Genomic DNA, 23,212 nt, shown 5'->3' on the forward strand with positions numbered 1-23,212 from the left:
TTTCGTGTGATTGTAACAACGAATTTTACTCGTGTCTCAAGAATGACAGCACTTTCGCCTCAAATGCCGTCGGTGCGATCTACTTCAACGTCGTAAAAACGCGATGCCTAGCACAAAGACACCCAGAGACCTGTACAGGGTAAGTTTGAGCGTGTTTGTGACCGAGGTAATGTTGAATACGGTGTTCATCCTCAGACAAACAAAGAAACAAATGATAACAAATGAGACTGTAAAATGTAAAAGAAAATGCAGAGATTGGAGAAGAAAAGGTTCAGAAGAAAAGAAGAAAAGGTGTTATAAAATGAATCATGGATTCACGGTTGATCACTGTTGTATATTCTGACGAAAGCCCGTGTTGGGAAATAAATGATTAAGGAAGTTAATTTGTTGAATCATGGAGGTAGAATGACTTGCCGTGGGCAGGGAAGGTGATCTTTACATTTTGTGTGTGCGTATGCGTGCGTGCGTGCGTGCGTGTGCGTGCGTGTTTGCATGCATGCATGGATGCATGGGGTTTCACGTCGTACTTAATTTTTCACTCATATGACGATGAGGAGTCATTAGGTATAAGTACATATACTGTGTCTTCTTGTGGTAGCTTGCAGCCGCCACTGAAGTACATGCATCTTGCTGAAAACACCAGAGATAATGCTCAACTCAGTCACATCCCCCATTAATTAATTTATTTATTTGATTGATGTTTTACGCCGTACTCAAGAATATTTCACTTATGCGACGGCGACCAGAATTATGGTGGGAGGAAACCAGGCAGAGCCCGGAGGAAACCCACGACCATCCGCAGGATGCTGGATGACCTTCTCACGTACCATCACCCATTAAACCATTAAGTCTCCAGTGTTATAGTATGTATTTCACACTGCTACTAAAATCTTAAGCAGTTAAAAATGACGGGAAGGAAATATAACACGAGGATGACGGGAAGAGCGTACCCTTGCTTTGACACTGATGCGATTTTAATTTATTTTTGGCATAAACGGAGGGATTTGGTTTGTTTAACCAAATAGGAACCCGTTAACATAAACAGAATGGGAAACCATATACTAGTACATTCAGATTAATGCAATCGACCAAATACAGGAGATATTCATTGTTTCCATTTAACACAGACGATTTTACGACAACCTGTGCACCACTGAGAACAAAACTATTGGTAGGAAACAGCATGAGCTAGACATAAACTCAAAGCTATCGCATTGGTGAGAGGCTTCTGGATCATTACAGTGCGCTAGCGCGCTAACCAACTGAGCCACGGAGGCCCCGATATTTTATGAGATTTTAGACATTCTGTGTTTGTTTTAAATTAAAATTCGTGTTTTTGCTTTTCGATTGTTTCAGTTATTGGTTCTGGGAAAAATGCTCCACGGATTATTCCAAGCCAAAGAAATGGACATTCGTGAATTTTGATAAAAGCTATTAAACTTTAAACTTCTGTTCTCAACAAAAGAACTGTGCCGTCTTTGTTTGGATTACGGGTTTCATTTGTCATGAAGCTCTAGGCGTTTATCTGAATTTTCCTCCAGACTGAAGTCCTCATTTTGCCCGAGGGAATGTTGATCTCATAAGGTGTTTGGGGGATTTTAGGATGATATCCCACTGGAACACATTTGAGTTTCAAAACCAAAAGTAATATTTAAAGTGATTTAAAAATGCACGCATCGGAGCAAAATTTCGTGTAATTTACAACATATTCGTAAAATAAGATTTAAAATGGCGGATTTCTCTCCTTTCCTCTATTTCCTATTATTCTTCAAACAGCTTCTGAACATTTACGTCACTACTCAACGGTTCAATTTTGTTACTTCTGTACAGAAATCTTAAACAACGCTGAGGGCACTGAGGCAACTGTGATGAGACAGGAAGTAATGTCAGAAAACAAAACGAAACAAACTCTTTCTCAACCTTTGGTTCTATTAATACTTTACACGCGTGCATATCCTCTAACTAAAGTATGTACAAGATGGTTCTCACCAACAATTTTATTGATAAATGCTGATTAAATAGACCAACACGTGCGCTGTAATGAATATTGTGTTTTCAGCGTTGTATGTTTCATTTACTAGATTATTTGAATGGAATTTTTCCCCCAAGGATCGTTTCATTGACTGTGCCGCTGTTGCAAACTGACTCATTGATATATTGACTTTTTTTATTTATTGATTGATTGACTTATTAAATAATCGATTGATCAACTGGAGCGGCTCGTGGCAGAGTGGTTATCGTACTTGCTTTTTACTCCATAAATCACTTGATAGACGTGCGTTTCATATCATCTTCGTGCACGGAACATACCCTTTCTGCCATTGTTCTCGGTGTCTTAGTGGAAAAAACGCTCTCTCGTGGATTATTGCACGACGTTCGCTGGAGGCCACACGTGGAAAAGTTTGAAAATATAACTTTGCAAAAGTCGGTGAGTCAGATGGAAGGCTGCAGCTTCTTCCACCTATACAATAGGCCTACTGTTCGCCATGGTATAGGTGAAAACTTCCGTATGGGGATTTTTACATGCTGTAGGAGTTCAATACATATGCCATACTCAGGCAGGGTAAGTATTTGCAAGTAATGTCATGTAACTTTCGTATAAGACTGACTAAACAACCCCGTTTGCTATTCACCGCTTACTGCCAATCCAAGGTGATATCTCGAAAACCCGGTCATCGAGGAGGGTGGTAAACCAGTATATCCGTTCAAATAAAAACATCTTCACAGCCTGGCCAGGCACTGCTTCCGAATTTTTCCTGCTGAAATAGCAGCACAAAGCCTAAATTGAGGTATATTTTCATTTATTGTACGAAATAAGGGTTGTTATTGCTTTAGAGGTGTATAGAGTTTTTTCCCACCAACTTGAAAAAATCAGTCTGGCTCTGACGTTGTAAGAAACATATCTAGACTATAGACAAGATAAAGACAGATTTCTTTTTCGGCAAATAATAATTCTTTGACAATTTTCTGGCCGCTGCACAAATACTCTGGTAGCATGTAGGACCTACCTACCATCTAGTTACGATACATGCATTGGTATATGGTACAATATGTCAGATCTCGGTTACGAGTATTATTCATATGCAAAGCTGTACCCGGCCATCTGTTTCCTGCACTCCGTGTTGAAACTCTCGTTCTGTGCCACGGTGAAGTAGTTCTTCCAGTCTCCGACAGTACCTAATGAAGGGTAAAACAATTTAGCGGATTTGACTCAAGAGCAAGATAAAGAATGCGATCTATAGGCTCTTACTTTAGCCTTATAACACTCGCCCTTGCAGGTTCCTTGCAGTCTCACTACACCGCCTACGGTCACCACCGTCCCTACCCCTACCCCAAGCCACCACGCGCGCAACCCCAACGATACAGCTAAAGGCCAATGTCACATATCTACAAGAGTCTGCTAAAAAGTCAGAGATTCTTCATATTATAAATATCAGGAGTACGGAAATATTAAGTGATTGCAGCGTTTTAAACTCTTGGCCCAATGGTTGTTTATGGAAACCCCTACATATCCATCACAATGATATTTTGAAACTCTAATGTAATCCTTTTTTTGTTATCACTTCTGAGACAATTATATATATATAAATATATATAGAAGGAATCTTCTTTGGTAAGCCAACCTGTCTAGTACTGAATAAGCGGGAATGCATGACAGCGAGGCATGTGAGACCTAAGTGGTTTCGCGGCGTCTTTGATGTTGACTGTGTACTTGTTCAAGGTAATTCTAACGTTACCAAGGTGATATGATAGCACAAAGTGATTCAACAGAGACGGTTTCTAACAGGTGATAATAATGAATGAAATACTACCTTTTCTGAATATTGGATGTGTCTGGGTTTTCACAATCTTGCTCAACTCCGGCGATAATGTACGACCTTTCTTCATGTTCTCAAATCCACACTGTTCTGCTACTTTCTTTTGGAATGCTAAATCTCGATCTACTCCAATGAACTTTGTGATCTGAGCAATTCCTGCAGCGCTGTCCTGTGTTGTAAAAAGCGTATGACGTCCGTCAAATAATAATCAAAAAAAAATTACTTTATCACTTATACATTTTTACTTACGAAATCCCTCCCATAAGTAAACCAAAGACGATCAGCAGGTACAGCCTACCTCATAACCCCGCGCAAATAAATCTGCAGCCGGATTAACAAGAAATCGATTTGAACAAGCAACTTGGTTGGTTAGTGGCCAATACAGGTTTCAACGAAACTTCATGTTAGTCTTCTTTCGAAGGTGTCTAGCCATCTAGCCTTAAGAATTCCATGTCCATGTCTTTGTTGTTCATTTCTGTCACATGTTTGCTAATAACAGTTGCCTTATCCAAAATTGACATAGTGCCAGAGCTGTCAACCCTGCCAGGATCAAAGCAGTGAGAAAAAGACAACAGCAAGGTTTGGGGTAAAATTCATAGTTCCTGGTTACTTCGTCATTATGCGAGATATTCTACAGCATTATAAAACATTACATATTTACATATTACGGTACCTGTTTAAGGTTCTCATAGCAAAGCCTTAAAACCGGAATGTCTTCATGCGTCCGGAAAAATTCCTCCCAGGCCTTCACATAATCGAACCAGGAGCCATAAATAACTGCATGGGAATGTGCAGATGAGAAATATTTTAGAATAAAAACACAATTTCAACGATGTAAAATATAACAGAAAACATGCAGAACATGCAAAATCATGACTACCGGCGTTTGAAGACCGTGTTTACGGCCTTCTTTAGTTACGAGTTGTGTTCTTACATGCAGTGCGTATTCGACACACTGCTTTCTTGTGTGGATCCCACACGAGATGACTATATGCGAACACGATTTGCATTCCCCAATCCTCTAGGGTTGGAACGCGGTGCAACAAGAACGATATTGAAATAAAGCGTACACTGTCCACTTTTCGCAATTACACATTCGTATCAGCCGACAAGAGAATGTTACTCCCGGTTTAGATACTACCGTGTTACACAGGTAACAAGTGTTTAAGTGATACGTACCGAGTGTTCAAGTGATGCGTACCGGGTTTTGAAGTGACGTATACCACGTGTTTAAGTGATGTACTAATTTCTCAGATTCTATGCAAAAACTGGCTACTTCACTCTTAAGGACTGACATCGGATCTCAGTGTCCATAGTTCAGCTCTCTACCATCTGAGCTATTGGGTAGTTCTCACGTGCTACAGCTAGTATATGCCTTAGAAAGCTTGTCCCGTTGCACAATTCCATGGAAGCCGGATAAGGCCGTCACCATATCGTACCATCTTTTCAGTACGGGTATAATGGACACTTGTCAACAATAACAACAGTTTGTCGAGCATAACGCCCTTTGTCCCAGCTACTTAAACAACTAAAGATTACCTAAAATTAAACATGTTACCATTTCAATATAGCGGATTATTTTTTACCAGATACTGGTTTTATTTCTTCAAACAAATTTGTTGTTTTCAGAAAATATCTATTAAAGCTTCTAAATGAGTTGTTTCATATATCTAAGCAAAATTATTTATTTAAAGCGGTACACAGAATATTGTTGGGGATTGTTTTTTGGCCTGTGGTATTTGTCCAGAGAAATTGCCGTGATGAGAAATATCATTTTCCTCGAGTCCCTGAAAAGATCAAGCTATGCTAGTAAAAAGCGTTTGAAGGCTATATAAATACAGAAATTTGCAGCATTCTTTAAGGCTAACTTAAATGAACTTATTCAGTACCTTTAAATTATGCTCAAAAAGTACTAAATTGGTTAATGCAAAAATAAACGGTAATACGAGGTAAATATATGTGATAAACCTATGTACGTAGTTTGTCACGGCACCATGTGTAATGGATAACATCTTAAGAGTTTCACATAATACCACATCAATATCGCTAATATATTAGCGAAATACACCGTCTAGTACAGCCTATACATGTGTGTCGCATACGTACTAATTAAGGTGAACTTTAATATTTAGAAACATTCGTCCGACTTCATTCGCTAAAACGGAGATTTCATTAAACGAATGACTTTTGCCATTCGAGACCTCCTTCTCGTGAGGGATCAACATGAGCGCATGGATTCGAATAGAGTACTGGTTGTGAAATTCATACAAGGCGACATTACGCTCTAGATAGAGATTTGCACATTTTCAGACAGGCTGATACATGTCCATTAACCTGAGTCAGAGATCTATGCTTTGTCCATCGAAAAATGCAAGTTTAGTTCTTAAACCTATGGGGTTATTATTTATGTAAGATCCACAGATTTTAAGCCACGGCACTGTGACAAAAGTTTTCTGTGAACTGACTCTAACTGTTGATCAGAACAACCTGAACCGTGAAACGGGGCCCATTACCTGGGCCGTGTAAACTAATTTATTGATGTATATGTGGTGTTCAGGAGTCAATCCTATCATTTTGAAGACAATTCATGTTTAAAAGCGGGATTTCGCTTTGTTCCAACTAAATCCCACTCTTGGACATTCCGACTGTATTTCAGATCAAAGGAGTGTGTAACCCAAGTTCAGTGTACTCCTGTCAGTTCATATACACGAGTGCGTACGTGCAAACAAAGGCACAGAAGGCGTTTCATTTCAGTATCGTCCTTGTTGCATCCCCGTTCCAACTCCGAAGAATAAGGAGGCGCAAATTTCGTTCGCGAGCAGCGGTCTCGTGTTAAATTTTGGCATGCAAAACACAGGTACGGCGGGACAACCTTAGCGACCCAATAGTTAGGGCGTCCGACACGAAATCGGCGAAACCAGGAGACCTGGGATGAAACCCGGGATAAAAGCAATCCTCTTGATTTGTATGTGCACATCATACGCCAAATCATGAGAGAAAAAACTTTACTTTTTTTGATGTACTACTTATTTTCCGTCAATGCTCGGAAATATTTGGAAATGACGTTGACGTCACTGTAGCAGATTACATTATTTTAGGACTGACCAAGGGAACCTTAAGACAGCTGTAGGTTTAGCCATGTTGCTAAGGTTCGCTTAATGTGCTACTGTTTTACAAGAACGGTTAGATTAAAACCCTAACAGAGACAAACTGACAAAGCGTCACCGAGCATTCTGACCATTTCCAATGTATAACACTGCCCTCGCGGTGATCTGTTTTTTCTCGCTATACTGTTCGTTTTAATTATATTTTAAATATATTGACGTTGTATGCTTTCCATGTGACATACGCTTTCCAGCTGTTGCATTTCATGTTTGTGTTAAGTTTTTTTTCTGCGACAAGAATCAGTGTATGTTTAGATAGTCGCGCGTGAAAGTCATACAGCCTGTAGAACACCAATATTGTTTTAAAAAGTCTTTTTTCAAATAACGGAACGTTCCCTTGCGCTCTCCTGAGTTTCATTCATCGATAAAACCTGCCTAATATCATGCTGGCTAAGCGAAATTTCCCTGAATACCGCCTAAAACACTAAACAGTCACACGCAAGCACGCACCCACACACGCACACTCACGCTCATAAATTCATACATAGTTACATAATAAGGCCATACCTTGCCCTGCAATGGCCAATTCGAAAAAGCCGTCCCAAGCTCCAGAGTAATTTATGGTTCTCATTTTACTGAGCTGGTGGAAGTATGACACTGTGGCATCTTTTGGGTTCCGTTCTATATATATGATCTTTGATTTTCGTTTGACTAGGTCCTTAGGATACAGTTCCGGTGTGACATGCGTGTTGAGAACACGGACAGATGGACGACTGTAGAGTTCCTCTTCTGTCCTCATCTCTAGCATCGTCTTGCCTTTGTCGTTATCTGTTTGTATTTCAGTTACTCCCGTCAACAGCATATTGCACATCTCCCAAACCCAATGCGTTCCTGAAGACGTTAAAACGAAAATCACACACATAGCCAGACGATCATTAATATAGAGAAATACGTCACGCTCTCTTTGCATGATTCCACATCTAGGTATGCTGAAATGTACATTGCACACGTATAGACTCCGAGATGAGTCCACTGTTTCAGGATGAGGCAAAAATAAAACCTATGTAAACCATTCTGACACGTCAGCCTTCAACCTTCAACTTTCGATTTGACCCTTTCAGCGTGGACCTGTCACGGGGCATATATATACATATACATACATACACGAGTATATATATATATATATATATATAATATATAGAGAGAGAGAGAGAGAGAGAGAGAGAGAGAGAGAGAGAGAGAGAGAGAGAGAGAGAGAGAGAGAGAGGAGAGAGAGAGAGAGGCGCTGGGCACTCCGTTTTTTTTTTGTTTTTTTTTTCTTCAGCTTATAAATGATCAATTCATGACTTTGGAACTAAACACTCAAAACGATCTTGATAAGATAAATTGTAAAAAAAGAAATTAACTTGGCGTTAAAGACAAAGAAAACACTACAATAAAGTAGGCATCAGATAAAATACCATCAAAAACTCTCCAGGAAAACAATTCGATTTACTCGAGTAAAATGGTTTTAACACTTTCGACTTCTAAAGTGATATAATGAGTAGGACTGTGTCTGCAAAGTGGCAAAAACCTCATTCAACCTAACTGGTCATACCCGGATCAGAAAATCTCACCAACCCATCATATCGTCTGTTCCAATTAAGAACAGTGTTAAGTCGAGAAGTGTTAAGCTATGAGTGGAATCTATACAGAGCTTTAAAAGAAAACCAGGCCTAATTTATTAACAACCATTACGTCATAATATCGGCTTAATATCTTACCTGTCTTAGGAAATGCAATGATGGTGACGTCATCGCCTCTGCAGGGAAGATCAGGAAGTCTCGTGAGGATTTCATCTTGATCGCTGTCTGGTCTGATTGGATAATGCTTCCCTTTAAACTCATGACAGTTCATTGTGTGCCCGTACGGGTCAGAGATAACCACCAGCGGCATGATCCTGTTGTTGTGCTATCTGTGTATGTGACATGTGAATATAATAGTGGATATTATGGGGTTACAGCTGGCTTGGTCTACTGGCTGATTATCTCTATACACGTCTAAATATAGTGTCATTTGTCCTATATAGTACAGACTTCACTGCAGACCCATATTAAGTAGATCTTCAATCTTTGTAGTGAAGGTCGCCCCGATTTAGGATAAAGGGCATTTTACCCCATTATATTTACACTTACCTGTACCTCTCGTTGTTCTGTTAGGCTTGAACCACCAGTAGTGTGCTGGAGACTTTGAATAGAATGCTTCAAAACGTTAGCAGCTCGATTACCAAGCCTCATGGACACACCGCCATTGTTTTCTGACCATATGTGTGTTATATCCCATAATACTACCTATGACGTGTATGTCAATGGGCGACCCCGCTGAAGGCCACGACATCCGAAAGTGAAGTGGCTCTAAAACGAGTATTTTAACAAAAGAGATAAACTCCTTTTATGGAATTACAAAGCGAGAGATAACGTCGTTCAGGCACTAATATTTCCGTTTGTAGCAAAGTAGATATCAGAGACATACATGTCAAACATTGTCCGTTGGAACGTCCGTTGCTCTTGGAAAGACTGCAACACTATGTAGTTCGGAGTTGGGTACTGTCAATATTCAGTGGCTAATATCTCCCCAGATCCCCCCAAATGGCGCCCACTGATCAGCCCCCCCTTGCCCCCCTTCCCCCAAAGTATCCTGACATGAATGAAATGAGGATAGTTTGCTTGGACAGTTGGCTTTAGCATAAAAAGCTAAATTGTTAGTCTAATCTTTTTGTATATTTTAACAAGTTCATGTATGATAGAGAGATAACAAGTTATTGAAACGAGGTATTGTACAGTAACAAATACGAGATAGCCAGATAGTATAGTGTAACAAGTGATTGCTATTAATATAGTATAGAGTACTATGTGAGTGATAGCGAGATAGGGTTTATTTATTTGATTGGTGTTATTCGAGATTATTTCACTTATACGACGGCGGCCAGCATTATGGTGGGAAGATAGCGGGCAGAGGCCGAGGGAAACCCACGACCATCCGCACGTTGCTTGAAGACCTTTCCCTGCACGTCCGGAGAGAGTGTACTCGAGCAACACGAGAAACTGCTGCTTACGTATTCGGATCGACGGTAAGAAACATTTACCGCATCTTCAAAAGCCTAATTAAACTTCCTTAGAAAGAATTTTGTTTTAATTTTCATTTTTGTGATATTTATACCACTGTTTAATACCGAACCATATTATTAATATTTTCCGTCAGTGGTCGTATTTTTTCGAAAATATGTGATGGTTAATCTTGCTCGGAGCCTGGTGAAGTGCCGCGTGCCCGATGAACTGTGGTCGCTACAGTGACCAAGCGTAATTAGCTGATCAGTGGGCGTCATTTGGTTTTTCGCTGTAAGTTTCTCAAAGCAAACAGCACAGTTATTCGTGGATGGTTTGTTACGTCATTTTTAGCTCTTCCAAAAAAGGTGGGATGATTCAGATTCTACAGATTTCTTCAGACCAACAATTAGTAGGCTCATAGACGAGCCACTGGTCTACTTTGTTCACAGCTTATTACAGACCAACAATTAGTAGGCTCAAAGAAGAGCCACTGGTCTACTTTGTTCACAGCTTATTACAGACCACCAACTAGTGGGCTCACAGACGAGCCATTGGTCTACTTTGTTCACAACTTATCACAGACCAACAACTAGTCGACTCACAGACGAGCCATTGGTCTACTTTGTTCAGAGCCTATCACAGACCAACAACTAGTGGGCTCACAGATGAGCCATTGGTCTACTTTGTTCACAGTCTATTACAGACCAACAACTAGTGGGCTCACAGATGAGCCATTGGTCTACTTTGTTCACAGTTTATTACAGACCAACAAATAGTGGGCTCACAAACGAGCCATTGGTCTACTTTCTTCACCGCTTATCACAGACAAAATACTAGTGGGCTCACAGACGAGCCATTCATCTACTTTGTTCACAGCTTATCACAAACCAACAACTAGTAGGCTTACAGACGAGCCATTGGTCCACTTTGTTTACAAATTATCACAGACAAACAACTAGTCGGCTGACAACCGAGCCATTCTTCTACGTTTTTCAAAGCCTATCACGGACCAACAGTTAATAGGCTCAAAGACGAGCCATTGATCTACTTTGTTCACAGTCTATTACAGACCAACAACTAGTAAGCTCACAGATGAGCCATTGGTCTACTTTGTTCACATCTTATCACAGACCAACAACTAGTAGGCTCACAGACGAGCCATTGGTCTACTTTGCTCAAAGCCTATCACAGACCAACATATAATAGGCTAACAGACGAGCCATTGGTCTTCCTTGTTCACAGTTTATCACAGCCCAACATCTAGTGGGCTCGCAGATGAGCCATTGGTCTACTTTGTTCACAGCTTATCACAGACCAACCACCAGTGGGCTCACAGACAAGCCATTGGTCTACTTTGTTCACATCTTATTACAAAGCAACAAATAGTAGGTTCATAGACAACCCATTCATCTACTTTGTTCACAGCTTATCAAAGCCCAACAAAAAGTAGGAGCCATTGATCTACTTGGTTAACAGCCTATCACAGACAAACAATTATTAGGCTCACAGATGAGCCATTGGTCTACTTTGTTCACATCTTATCACAGACCAACAACTAGTGGGCTCACAGACGAGCCATTGGTCTACTTTGTTAACAGCTTATTACAGACCAACAACAAGTAGGCTCACAGACAGGTCATTGGTCTACCTTGTTTACAGCTTCTTACAGACGAACAAATAGTAGGCTAACAGACGAGCTATTGGCCTACTTTGTTCACAGCTTATCACAGACCAACAACTAATATGCTCACAGATGAGCCGTTGGTTAACTTTGTTCACATCTTATCACAGACCAACAACTGGTAGGCTCGCAGACGAGCCATTCATCTACTTTGTTTACAGTCTATCACAGACAAACAATTAGTAGGCTCACAGATGAGCCATTGATCTACTTTGTACAACATCTTATCACAGACCAAAAACTAGTATGCTCGCATACAAGCCATTGGTCTACTTTATTTAAAGCTTATCACAGACCAAAAACTAGTAGGCTCGCAACTAGTAGGCTCACAGATGAGCCATTCATATACTTTGTTCACAGCTTATTACAGACCAACAACTAGTAGGCTCGCAGACGAGCCATTGGTCTACTTTGTTCACATTTTATCACAGACCAACAACTAGTAGGCTCGCAGACGAGCCATTTGTCTACTTGGTTCAGGGTCTATTACAGACCAACAACTAGTATGCTCGCAAACAAGCCATTGGTTTACTTTGTTTACAGCTTATCACAGACCAAAAACTAGTAGGTTCGCAAAAGTAGGCTCACAGAGGAGCCATTCATCTACTTTGTTCACAGCTTATCACTGACTAACAGTTAGTAGGCTCGCAGATGAGCCCTTAGTTTACTTTGTTCACATCTTATCACAGACCAACAACTAGTAGGCTCCCAGACGAGCCATTGGTCTACTTTGTTCACATCTTATCACAGACAAACAACTAGTAGGTTTGCAGACGAGCCATTGGTCTACTTTGTTCACAGTCTATTACAGGCCAACAACTAGTAGGCTCGCAGACGAGCCATTGGTCTACTTTGTTCACAACTTATCACAGACCAACAACTAGTGGGCTCAAAGACGAGCCATTGGTCTACTTTGTTCACATTTTATCACAGACCAACAACTAGTGGGCTCGCAGACGAGCCATTGGTCTACTTTGTTCACATCTTATCACAGACCAACAACTAGTAGGCTCACACACGAGCCATTGGTCTACTTTATTCACATCTTATCACAGACCAACAACTAGTAGGTTTGCAGACGAGCCATTGGTCTACTTTATTCACATTTTATCACAGACCAACAACTAGTAGGCTCGCAGACGAGCCATTCATATACTTTGTTTACATCTTATCACAGACCAACAACTAGTAGGCTCGCAGACGAGCCATTGGTCTACTTTGTTCACATCTTATCACAGACCAACAACTAGTCGACTCACAGACGAGCCATTTGTCTACTTTGTTCACATCTTTTCACAGACCAACAACTAGTATGCTCGCAGACAAGCCATTGGTCTACTTTGTTTACAGCTTATCACAGACCAAAAACTAGTAGGCTCGCAGCTAGTAGGCTCACAGACGAGCCATTCATCTACTTTGTTCACAGCTTATCACTGACCAACAGTTAGTAGGCTCGCAAACGAGCCATTGGTCTACTTTGTTTACAGCTTATCACAGACCAACCACTAGTAGACACGCAACTAGTAGGCTCGCAGACGTACGACCTTTCTTCATTCTCTCAAACATGCATTCTTCTGCCGCTTTTTTCCGGAATGCTGAATCTCGATTTACTCCAAGGAACTCTTTGATTTGAGCAATTCCTTATGTTCCGTGTTGTAAAAAGCGTGTAATGGGGAGGTATAAATTATTAAGTGTCGTACACTATCTTAATTGCCCCACCAGGGAACGTTTTCAGTCCCGGCACACCTGTTCGTGGAGCCCTAATGACAATAAGCGGCCGACAAATCTCGTGGGACAGCTTGCGCTGTCTACATCCTTCGCTGAAAACGCCTTGTCTTCCACTGATAAGGTGTGCATGTGCTTAAATTCGTCGACAAATTATCAAAGGTCTATGGTTTATTCCGGTTTCCTCCAGCCAGAAAATTGACCGCCATCGTGTAATATGAAAACTTCTTGAGTATTTTCGTCAAATAATAATCAAAAAAATGTATAACTTTTTCACTTATACATTTTCACTTTAAGAAATGAGTGGAATGAGTAAACCATGGACGTTCGCCAGGTATGGCCTTCCTGAAAACCCTGCGAACCTAAAGGTGCAGCCGAATTTACGTGAAATCGATTTGGACAAGTAACTTAACAAGATAGTTGCCAATACAGGTTTCACTGAAACATATATATCTCACTTCATGTTAGTGTTTTTGGAAGCTGTCTAGCTATCTCGTCTGAAGAAATAAATGTGCACTCTTTGTTCTTCTTTTCCGTCACTTTTCCCCAAGGATCGTTTCATTGACTGTGCCGCTGTTGCAAACTGACTCATTGATATATTGACTTTTTTTATTTATTGATTGATTGACTTATTAAATGATCGATTGATCAACTGGAGCGGCTCGTGGCCGAGTGGTTATCGTACTTGCTTTTTACTCCATAAATCACTTGATAGACGTGCGTTCCACATCATCCTCATGCACGGAAGATACCCTTTCTGTCATTGTTCTCGGTGTCTTAGTGGAAAAAAACGCTCTCTCGTGGATTATTGCACGATGTTCGCTGGAGACCACACGTGGAAAAGTTTGAAAATATAACTTACCAAAAGTCGGTGAGTCAGATCGAACGCTGTAGCTTCTTCCTCCTATAAAATAGGACTACTGTTCGCCATGGTATAGGTGAAAGTCAGTGCATGGTATTCAGTATATATGCCATACTCAGGCAAGGCAAGTAATTTCAAGTAATTCCATGTAACTTTCGTATCAGACAGACTTAACAACCCAATTTGCTGTTCACCGCTTACTCCCATTCCAAGGTGATAGCTCGAAAACCCGATCATCGAGGAGGGTGGTAAACCAGTATATCCGTTCAAATAAAAGCATTTTCACAGCCTGGCCACGTACTGCTTCCGAATTTTCCCTGCTGAAATAGCAGCGCAAAGCCTAAAGTGTACGGTGCATGTGTAGCATCTTGTACTTTTGCTTATATTCTTTATTTCCATTTAAAAAAAAACACCCCGATATTAAAGGCCTACAAAATATGCATTCTCCCTTGTATGAATATCAACAAAATTCGAATGTGCGACTAATTTTTCCCAAATGCGATCAAACAAACTGCAACAGCTAAATTGAGGCTTATTTTCATTTATTGTACGAAATAAGGGTTGTTATTGCTTTAGAGGTGTACAGAATCTTTTCAGACCAACTTGAAAAAATCAGCCTGGCTCTGACGTTGTAAAAAACATATCTAGACCATAGACAAGATAAAGACAGATTTCTTTTTCGACAAATAATAATTCTTTGACATTTTTTTTCTGATCGATGCACAAATACTCCGGTAGCATGTAGGACCTACCTACCATCTAGTTACGATACACGCATTGGTATATGGTACAATATATCAGGATCTCGGTCACGAGTATTATTCATATGCAAAGCTGTACCCGGCCATCTATTTCCTGCACTCCGTGTTGAATCTCTCGTTCTGTGCCACGGTGAAGTAGTTCTTCCAGTCCCCGACAGTACCTAATGAAGGGTAAAACAATTTAGCGGATTTGACTCAAGAGCAAGATAAAGAATGCGATCTATAGGCTCTTACTTTAACCTTATAACACTCGCCCTTGCAGGTTCCTTGCAGTCTCACTACACCGCCTACGGTCACCACCGTCCCTACCCCTACCCCAAGCAACCACGCGGGCAACCCCAACCCTACAGCTAAAGGCCAATGTCACATATCTACAAGAGTCTGCTAAAAAGTCAGAGATTTTTCATATTATAAATATCAGGAGTACGGAAATATTAAGTGATTGCAGCGTTTTAAACTCTTGGCCCAATGGTTGTTTATGGAAACCCCTATATATCCATCACAATGATATTTTGAAACTCTAATGTAATCCTTTTTTTGTTATCACTTCTGAGACTATTATATATATATAAATATATACAGAGGGAATCTTCTTTGGTAAGCCAGCCTGTCTAGCACTGAATAAGCGAGAATGAATGACAGCGAGGCATGTGATGTTACCTAAGTGGTTTCGCGGCGTCTTTGATGTTGACTGTGTACTTGTTCCAGGTAATACTAACGTTACCAAGGTGATATGATAGCACAAAGTGATTCAACAGAGACGGTTTCTAACAGGTGATAAAATAATGAATGAAATACTACCTTTTCTGAATATTGGATGTGTCTGGGTTTTCACAATCTTGCTAAACTCCGGCGATAATGTACGACCTTTCTTCATGTTCTCAAATCCACACTGTTCTGCTACTTTCTTTTGGAATGCTGAATCTCGATCTACTCCAAGGAACTTTGTGATTTGAGCAATTCCTACTGCGCTGTCCTGTGTTGTAAAAAGCGTATTACGTCCGTCAAATAATAATCAAAAACAAAATTCCTTTATCACTTTTACATTTTTACTTACTAAATCCCTCCCATAAGTAAACCAAAGACGATCAGCAGGTACAGCCTACCTCATAACCCCGCGCAAATAAATCTGCAGCCGGACTAACGAGAAATCGATTTGAACAAGCAACTTCATTGGTTAGTGACCAATACAGGTTTCAACGAAACTTCATGTTAGTCTTCTTTCGAAGGTGTCTAGCCATCTAGTCTTAAGAATTCCATGTCTTTGTTGTTCAGTTCTGTCACATGTTTGCTAATAACAGTTGCCTTGTCAAAAATTGACATAGTGCCAGAGCTGCCAACCCTGCCAGGATCAAAGCAGTGAGAAAAAGACAACAGCAAGGTTTGGGGTAAAATTCATGGTTCCTGGTTACTTCGTCATTTTGCGAGATATTCTACAGCATTATAAAACATTACATATTTACATAATACGGTACCTGTTTAAGGTTCTCATAACAAAGCCTTAAAACCGGAATGTCTTCATGCGTCCGGAAAAATTCCTCCCAGGCCTTCACATAATCGAACCAGGAGCCATAAATAACTGCGTGGGAATGTGCAAATGAGAAATATTTTAGAATAAAAACATAATTTCAACGATGTAAAATATAACAGAAAACATGCAGAACATGCAAAATTATGACTACCGGCGTTTGAAGACCGTGTTTAGGGCCTTCTTTAGTTACGAGTTGTGTTCTTACATGCAGTGCGTATTCGACACACTGCTTTCTTGTGTGCATCCCACACGAGATGACTATTTTGCGAACACGATTTTCATTCCCCATTCCTCTAGGGTTGGAACGCGGTGCAACAAGAACGATATTGAAATGAAGCGTACACTGTCCACTTTTCGCAATTACACATTCGTATCAGCCGACAAGAGAATGTTACTCCCGGTTTAGATACTACCGTGTTACACAGGTAACAAGTGTTTAAGTGATACGTACCGAGTGTTCAAGTGATGCGTACTGGGTTTTGAAGTGACGTATACCACGTGTTTAAGTGATGTACTAATTTCTCAGATTCTATGCAAAAACTGGCTACTTCACTCTTAAGGACTGACATCGGATCTCAGTGTCCATAGTTCAGCTCTCTACCATCTGAGCTATTGGGTAGTTCTCACGTGCTACAGCTAGTATATGCCTTAGAAAGCTCGTCCCGTTGCACAATTCCATGGAAGCCGGATAAGGCCGTCACCATATCGTACCATCTTTTCAGTACGGGTATAATGGACACTTGTCAACAATAACAACAGTTTGTCGAGCATAACGCCCTTTGTCCCAGCTACTTAAACAACTAAAGATTACCTAAAATTAAACATGTTACCATTTCAATATAGCGGATTATTTTTTACCAGATACTGGTTTTATTTCTTCAAACAAATTTGTTGTTTTCAGAAAATATCTATTAAAGCTTCTAAATGAGTTGTTTCATATGTCTAAGCAAAATTATTTATTTAAAGCGGTACACAGAATATTGTTGGGGATTGTTTTTTGGCCTGTGGTATTTGTCCAGAGAAATTGCCGTGATGAGAAATATCATTTTACTCGAGTCCCTGAAAAGATCAAGCTATGCTCGTAAAAAGCGTTTGAAGGCTATATAAATATAGAAATTTTCAGCATTCTTTAAGGCTAACTTAAATGAACTTATTCAGTACCTTTAAATTATGCTCAAAAAGTACTAAATTGGTTAATGCAAAAATAAACGGTAATACGAGGTAAATATATGTGATAAACCTATGTACGTAGTTTGTCACGGCACCATGTGTAATGGATAACATCTTAAGAGTTTCACATAATACCACATCAATATCGCTAATATATTAGCGAAATACACCGTCTAGTACAGCCTATACATGTGTGTCGCATACGTACTAATTAAGGTGAACTTTAATGTTTAGAAACATTCGTCCGACTTCATTCGCTAAAACGGAGATTTCATTAAACGAATGACTCTTGCCATTCGAGACCTCCTTCTCGTTAGGGATCAACATGAGCGCATGGATTCGAATAGAGTACTGGTTGTGAAATTCATACAAGGCGACATTACGCTCTAGATAGAGATTTGCACATTTTCAGACAGGCTGATACATGACCATTAACCTGAGTCAGAGATCTATGCTTTGTCCATCGAAAAATGCAAGTTTAGTTCTTAAACCCATGGGGTTATTATTTATGTAAGATCCACAGATTTTAAGCCACGGCACTGTGACAAAAGTTTTCTGTGAACTGACCCTAACTGTTGATCAGAACAACGTGAACCGTGAAACGGGGCCCATTACCTGGGCCGTGTAAACTAATTTATTGATGTATATGTGGTGTTCAGGAGTCAATCCTATCATTTTGAAGACAATTCATGTTGAAAAGCGGGATTTCGATTTGTTCCCACTGAATCCCACTCTTGGACATTCCGACTGTATTTCAGATCAAAGGAGTGTGTAACCCAAGTTCAGTGTACTCCTGTCAGTTCATATACACGAGTGCGTACGTGCAAACAAAGGCACAGAAGGCGCTTCATTTCAGTATCGTCCTTGTTGCATCCCCGTTCCAACTCCGAAGAATTGGGAGGTGCAAATTTCGTTCGCGAGCAGCGGTCTCGTGTTAAATTTTGGCATGCAAAACACAGGTACAGCGGGAAAACCTTAGCGACCCAATAGTTAGGGCGTCCGACACGAAATCGGCGAAACCAGGAGACCTGGGATGAAACCCGGGATAAAGGCATTCCTCTTGATTTGTATGTGCACATCACACACAGACAATCCCTCCTACACGATAAAACATTCTCCTCAATGAAAAGTCTTGTTTAGGCACGGTTTTGGGAATGAATCAATGGATGATCATAGTTTAAAGGACACATGAACAGGTAATATAAAACGAAGAGCGTGGTTGTAAGGAAAGTGAATAAATATACGCCAAATCATGAGAGAAAAAAACTTTCCTTTTTTTGATGTACTACTTATTTTCCGTCAATGCTCGGAAATATTTGGAAATGACGTTGACGTCACTGTAGCAGATTACATTATTTTAGGACTGACCAAGGGGACCTTAAGACAGCTGTAGTTTTAGCCATGTTGCTAAGGTTCGCGTAATGTGCTACTGTTTTACATCAACAGTTAGAATAAAACCCTAACAGAGACAAACTGACAAAGCGTCACCGAGCATTCCTGACCATTTCCAATGTATAACACTGCCCTCGCGGTGATCGGTTTTTTGTCACTATACTGTTCGTTTTAATTATATTTTAAATATATTGACGTTGTATGCTTTCCATGTGACATACTGTTTCCAGCTGTTGCATTTCAAGTTTGTGTTAAGTTTTTTTCTGCGACAAGAATCAGTGTATGTTTAGATAGTCGCGCGTGAAAGTCATACAGCCTGTAGAACACCAATATCGTTTTAAAAAGTCTTTTTTCAAATAACGGAACGTTCCCTTGCGCTCCCCTGAGTTTCATCCATCGATAAAACCTGCCTAATATCATGCTGGCTAAGCGAAATTTCCCTGAATACCGCCTAAAACACTAAACAGTCACACGCACGCACGCACCCACGCACGCACACTCACGCTCATAAATTCATACATAGTTACATAATAAGGCCATACCTTGCCCTGCAATGGCCAATTCGAAAAAGCCGTCCCAAGCTCCAGAGTAATTTATGGTTCTCATTTTACTGAGGTGGTGGAAGTATGACACTGTGGCATCTTTTGGGTTCCGTTCTATATATATGATCTTTGATTTTCGTTTGACTAGGTCCTTAGGATACAGTTCCGGTGTGACATGCGTGTTGAGAACACGGACAGATGGACGACTGTTGAGTTGCTCTTCTGTCCTCATCTCTAGCATCGTCTTGCCTTTGTCGTTATCTGTTGGTATTTCAGTTACTCCCGTCAACAGCATATTGCACATCTCCCAAACCCAATGCGTTCCTGAAGACGTTGAAACGAAAATCACACACATAGCCAGACGATCATTAATATAGAGAAATACGTTACGCTCTCTTTGCATGATTCCACATCTAGGTATGCTGAAATGTACTTGCACAGGGATGTACTGTTTCGGGATGAGGCAAAAATAAAACCTATGTAAACCATTCTGACACGTCAGCCTTCAACCTTCAACTTTCGATTTAACCCTTTCAGCGTGGACCTGTCACGGGGCATATATGTGTGTGTGTAGATATAGATATATTCAAATATAGCTTTGGATGTGATCATATCAGGGTAAGGCGCTGGGCACTCCGTTTTTTGGTGTTTTTCTTCAGCTTATAAATAATAAATTCATGACTTTGGAACTAAACACTCAAAAGGATAAGTCGTCAAAAAAAAAAAATAACTTGGTGTTAAAGACAAAGAAAACACTGCAGTAAAGTATGCCTCAGATGAAATACCATCAAAAACTCTCCAGGAAAACAATTCGATTTACTGGAGTAAAATGGCACTCCGTTTTTTTTTTTCTTTTTTTTTGTTTTTTTTTTTTTCTTTTTTTTCTTCAGCTTATAAATTATAAATTCATGACTTTGGAACTAAACACTCAAAACGATCTTGATAAGATAAATTGTAAAAAAAGAAATTAACTTGGCGTTAAAGACAAAGAAAACACTGCAATAAAGTATGCATCAGATGAAATACCATCAAAAACTCTCCAGGAAAACAATTCGATTTACTCGAGTAAAATGGTTTTAACACTTTCGACTTCTAAAGTGATATAATGGGTAGGTCTGTGTCTGCAAAGTGGCATAAACCTCATTCAACCTAACTGGTCATACCCGGATCAGAAAATCTCACCAACCCATCATATCGTCTGTTCCAATTAAGAACAGTGTTAAGTCGAGAAGTGTTAAGCTATGAGTGGAATCTATACAGAGTTATAAAAGAAAACCAGGCCTAATTTATTAACAACCATGACGTCATAATATCGGCTTAATATCTTACCTGTCTTAGGAAATGCAATGATGGTGACGTCATCGCCTCTGCAGGGAAGATCAGGAAGTCTCGTGAGGATTTCATCTGGATCGCTGTCTGGTCTGATTGGATAATGCTTCCCTTTAAACTCATGACAGTTCATTGTGTGCCCGTGCGGGTCAGATATAACCACCAGCGGTATGATCCTGTTGTTGTGCTACCTGTGTATGTGACATGTGAATATAATAGTGGACATTATGGGGTTACAGCTGGCTTGGTCTACTGGCTGATTATCTCTATACACGTCTAAATATAGTGTCATTTGTCCTATATAGTACAGACTTCACTGCAGACCCACATTAAGTAGATCTTCAATCTTTGTAGTGAAGGTGACCCCGATTTAGGATAAAGGGCGTTTTCCCCTGTTATATTTACACTTACCTGTACCGCTCGTTGTTCTGTTAGGCTTGAACCACCAGTAGTGTGCTGGAGACTTTGAATAGAATGCTTCAAAACGTTAGCAGCTCGATTATCAAGCCTCATCGACACACCGCCATTGTTTTCTGACCATATGTGTGTTATATCCCATAATACCAACTATGACGTGTATGTCAATGGGCGACCCCGCTGAAGGCCACGACATCCGAAAGTGAAGTGGCTCTAAAACGAGTATTTCAACAAAAGAGATGAACTCCTTTTATGGAATTACAAAGCGAGAGATAACGTCGTTCAGGCACTAATATTTCCGTTTGTAGCGAAGTAGATATCAGGGACATACATGTCAAACATTGTCCGTTGGAACGTCCATTGCTCTTGGAAAGACTGCAACACTATGTAGTTCGGAGTTGGGTACTGTGAATATTCAGTTGCTAATATCTCCCCAGATCCACCCAAAATGGCGCCCACTGATCAGTCCCCCCCCCCTCCAAAGTATCCTGGTCTAAATGAAAGGAGGATAGTTTGCTTGGACAGTGAGCGTTAGCATAAAACTCTAAACTGTTAGTCTAATCTTTTTGTATATTTAACAAGTGAATGTATCATAGAGAGATAACAAGTGATTAAAACGAGGTATTGTACAGTAACAAATACGAGATAGCCAGATAGTATAGTGTAAAAAGTGAGTGCTATTAAGATAGTATAGAGTACCATGTGAGTGATAGCGAGATAGGGTTTATTTATTTGATTGGTGTTTTTCGAGATTATTTCACTTACATGACGGCGCCAGCATCATGGTGGGAGGATAGCGGGTAGAGCCCGAGGGAAACCCACGACCATCCGCAGGTTGCTTGAAGACCTTTCCGTGCACGTCCGGTGAGAGTGTACTTGAGCAACACGAGAAAATGCTTCTTACGTATTCGGATCGACGGTAAGGAACATTTACCGCATCTTCAAAAGCGTAATTAAACTTCCTTAGAAAGAATTTTGTTTTAATTTTCATTTTTGTGATATTTATACCACTGTTTATTACCCAACCTTATTATTAATATTTTCCGTCAATGGATTTTTTTCGAAAATACGTGATGGTTAATGTTGCTCGGAGCCTGGTGAACACACCCGAAGTGCCGCGTGCCCAATGAAGTGTGGTCGCTACAGTGACCAAGCGTATTTAACTGATCAGTGGGCGCCATTTGGTTTTTCGCTCTAAGTTTCTCAAAGCAAACAGCGCATTTATTCGTGGATGGTTTGTTACGTTATTTTAAGCTGTTCCTGAAAGAGTGGGATGGTTCAGATTCTACAGATTTCTTCAGACCAACAATTAGTAGGCTCATAGACGAGCCACTGGTCTACTTTGTTTACAGCTTAGTACAGATCAACAAATAGTAAGCTCACAGACGAGCCATTGGTCTACTTTGTTCACAACTTATCACAAACCAAAAACCAGTGCGATCACAGACGAGTCATTGGTCTACTTTGTTCACAGCTTATCACAGACCAACAACTAGTCGACTCACAGACGAGCCATTGGTCTACATTGTTCAAAGCCTATCACAGACCAAATGTTAATAGGGTCACAGACAAGCCATTGGTCTACCTTGTTTAAAGCCTATCACAGACCAACAATTAATAGGATTACAGACGAGCATTGGTCTACTTTGTTCACAGCTTATCACAGACTAACAACTAGTGGGCTCAGAAACGAGCCATTGGTCTACTTTGTTCACTGCTTATTACAGACCAACAACTAGTGGGCTAACAGACAAGCCATTGATCTACTTTGTTCACAGCTTATCACAGACCAAC

General features: G+C 40.3%; 2 protein-coding genes across 2 annotated transcripts; both read right to left on the reverse strand.

Annotated features, from left to right (window-relative positions):
* Window positions 1-1,352: 1,352 nt before the first annotated feature.
* Window positions 1,353-9,221, reverse strand: LOC135465989 (sulfotransferase 1B1-like). Its single transcript, XM_064743371.1, has 7 exons — window positions 9,097-9,221; window positions 8,686-8,876; window positions 7,490-7,813; window positions 4,492-4,595; window positions 3,813-3,987; window positions 3,117-3,177; window positions 1,353-1,476 (listed from the first exon to the last, which is right to left on the reverse strand). The coding sequence occupies exons 2-7, from the start codon at window positions 8,855-8,857 to the stop codon at window positions 1,353-1,355; spliced, it is 960 nt and encodes a 319-aa protein (XP_064599441.1). The 5' UTR covers window positions 8,858-8,876; window positions 9,097-9,221.
* A 5,873-nt stretch (window positions 9,222-15,094) lies between these two features.
* LOC135465990 (sulfotransferase 1A2-like) lies at window positions 15,095-21,134 on the reverse strand. The gene is given in 5 exon segments (XM_064743373.1): window positions 15,095-15,198; window positions 15,839-16,013; window positions 16,513-16,616; window positions 19,673-19,996; window positions 21,002-21,134. Coding segments are annotated over 5 exon segments (840 nt in total).
* Window positions 21,135-23,212: the final 2,078 nt, after the last annotated feature.

This window comes from Liolophura sinensis, chromosome 5 (genome assembly GCF_032854445.1).
Source record: "Liolophura sinensis isolate JHLJ2023 chromosome 5, CUHK_Ljap_v2, whole genome shotgun sequence".
NCBI classification, from domain to species: Eukaryota; Metazoa; Mollusca; class Polyplacophora; order Chitonida; family Chitonidae; genus Liolophura; species Liolophura sinensis.

Bases quoted from the DNA above. Each gene is read 5' to 3' on its own strand.
- LOC135465989 (XM_064743371.1), bottom strand. From the start codon at position 8,857: ATGCCGCTGGTGGTTATCTCTGACCCGTACGGGCACACAATGAACTGT. The intron at 4,596-7,489 runs GTATGGCCTTAT...ATTCCCATGCAG, and splicing joins ATTGGCCATTGCAGGGCAAG to TTATTTATGGCTCCTGGTTC. The intron at 1,477-3,116 runs GTGCAGGAAACA...ATCCAAACAAAG, and splicing joins AACGAGAGTTTCAACACGGA to ACGGCACAGTTCTTTTGTTG.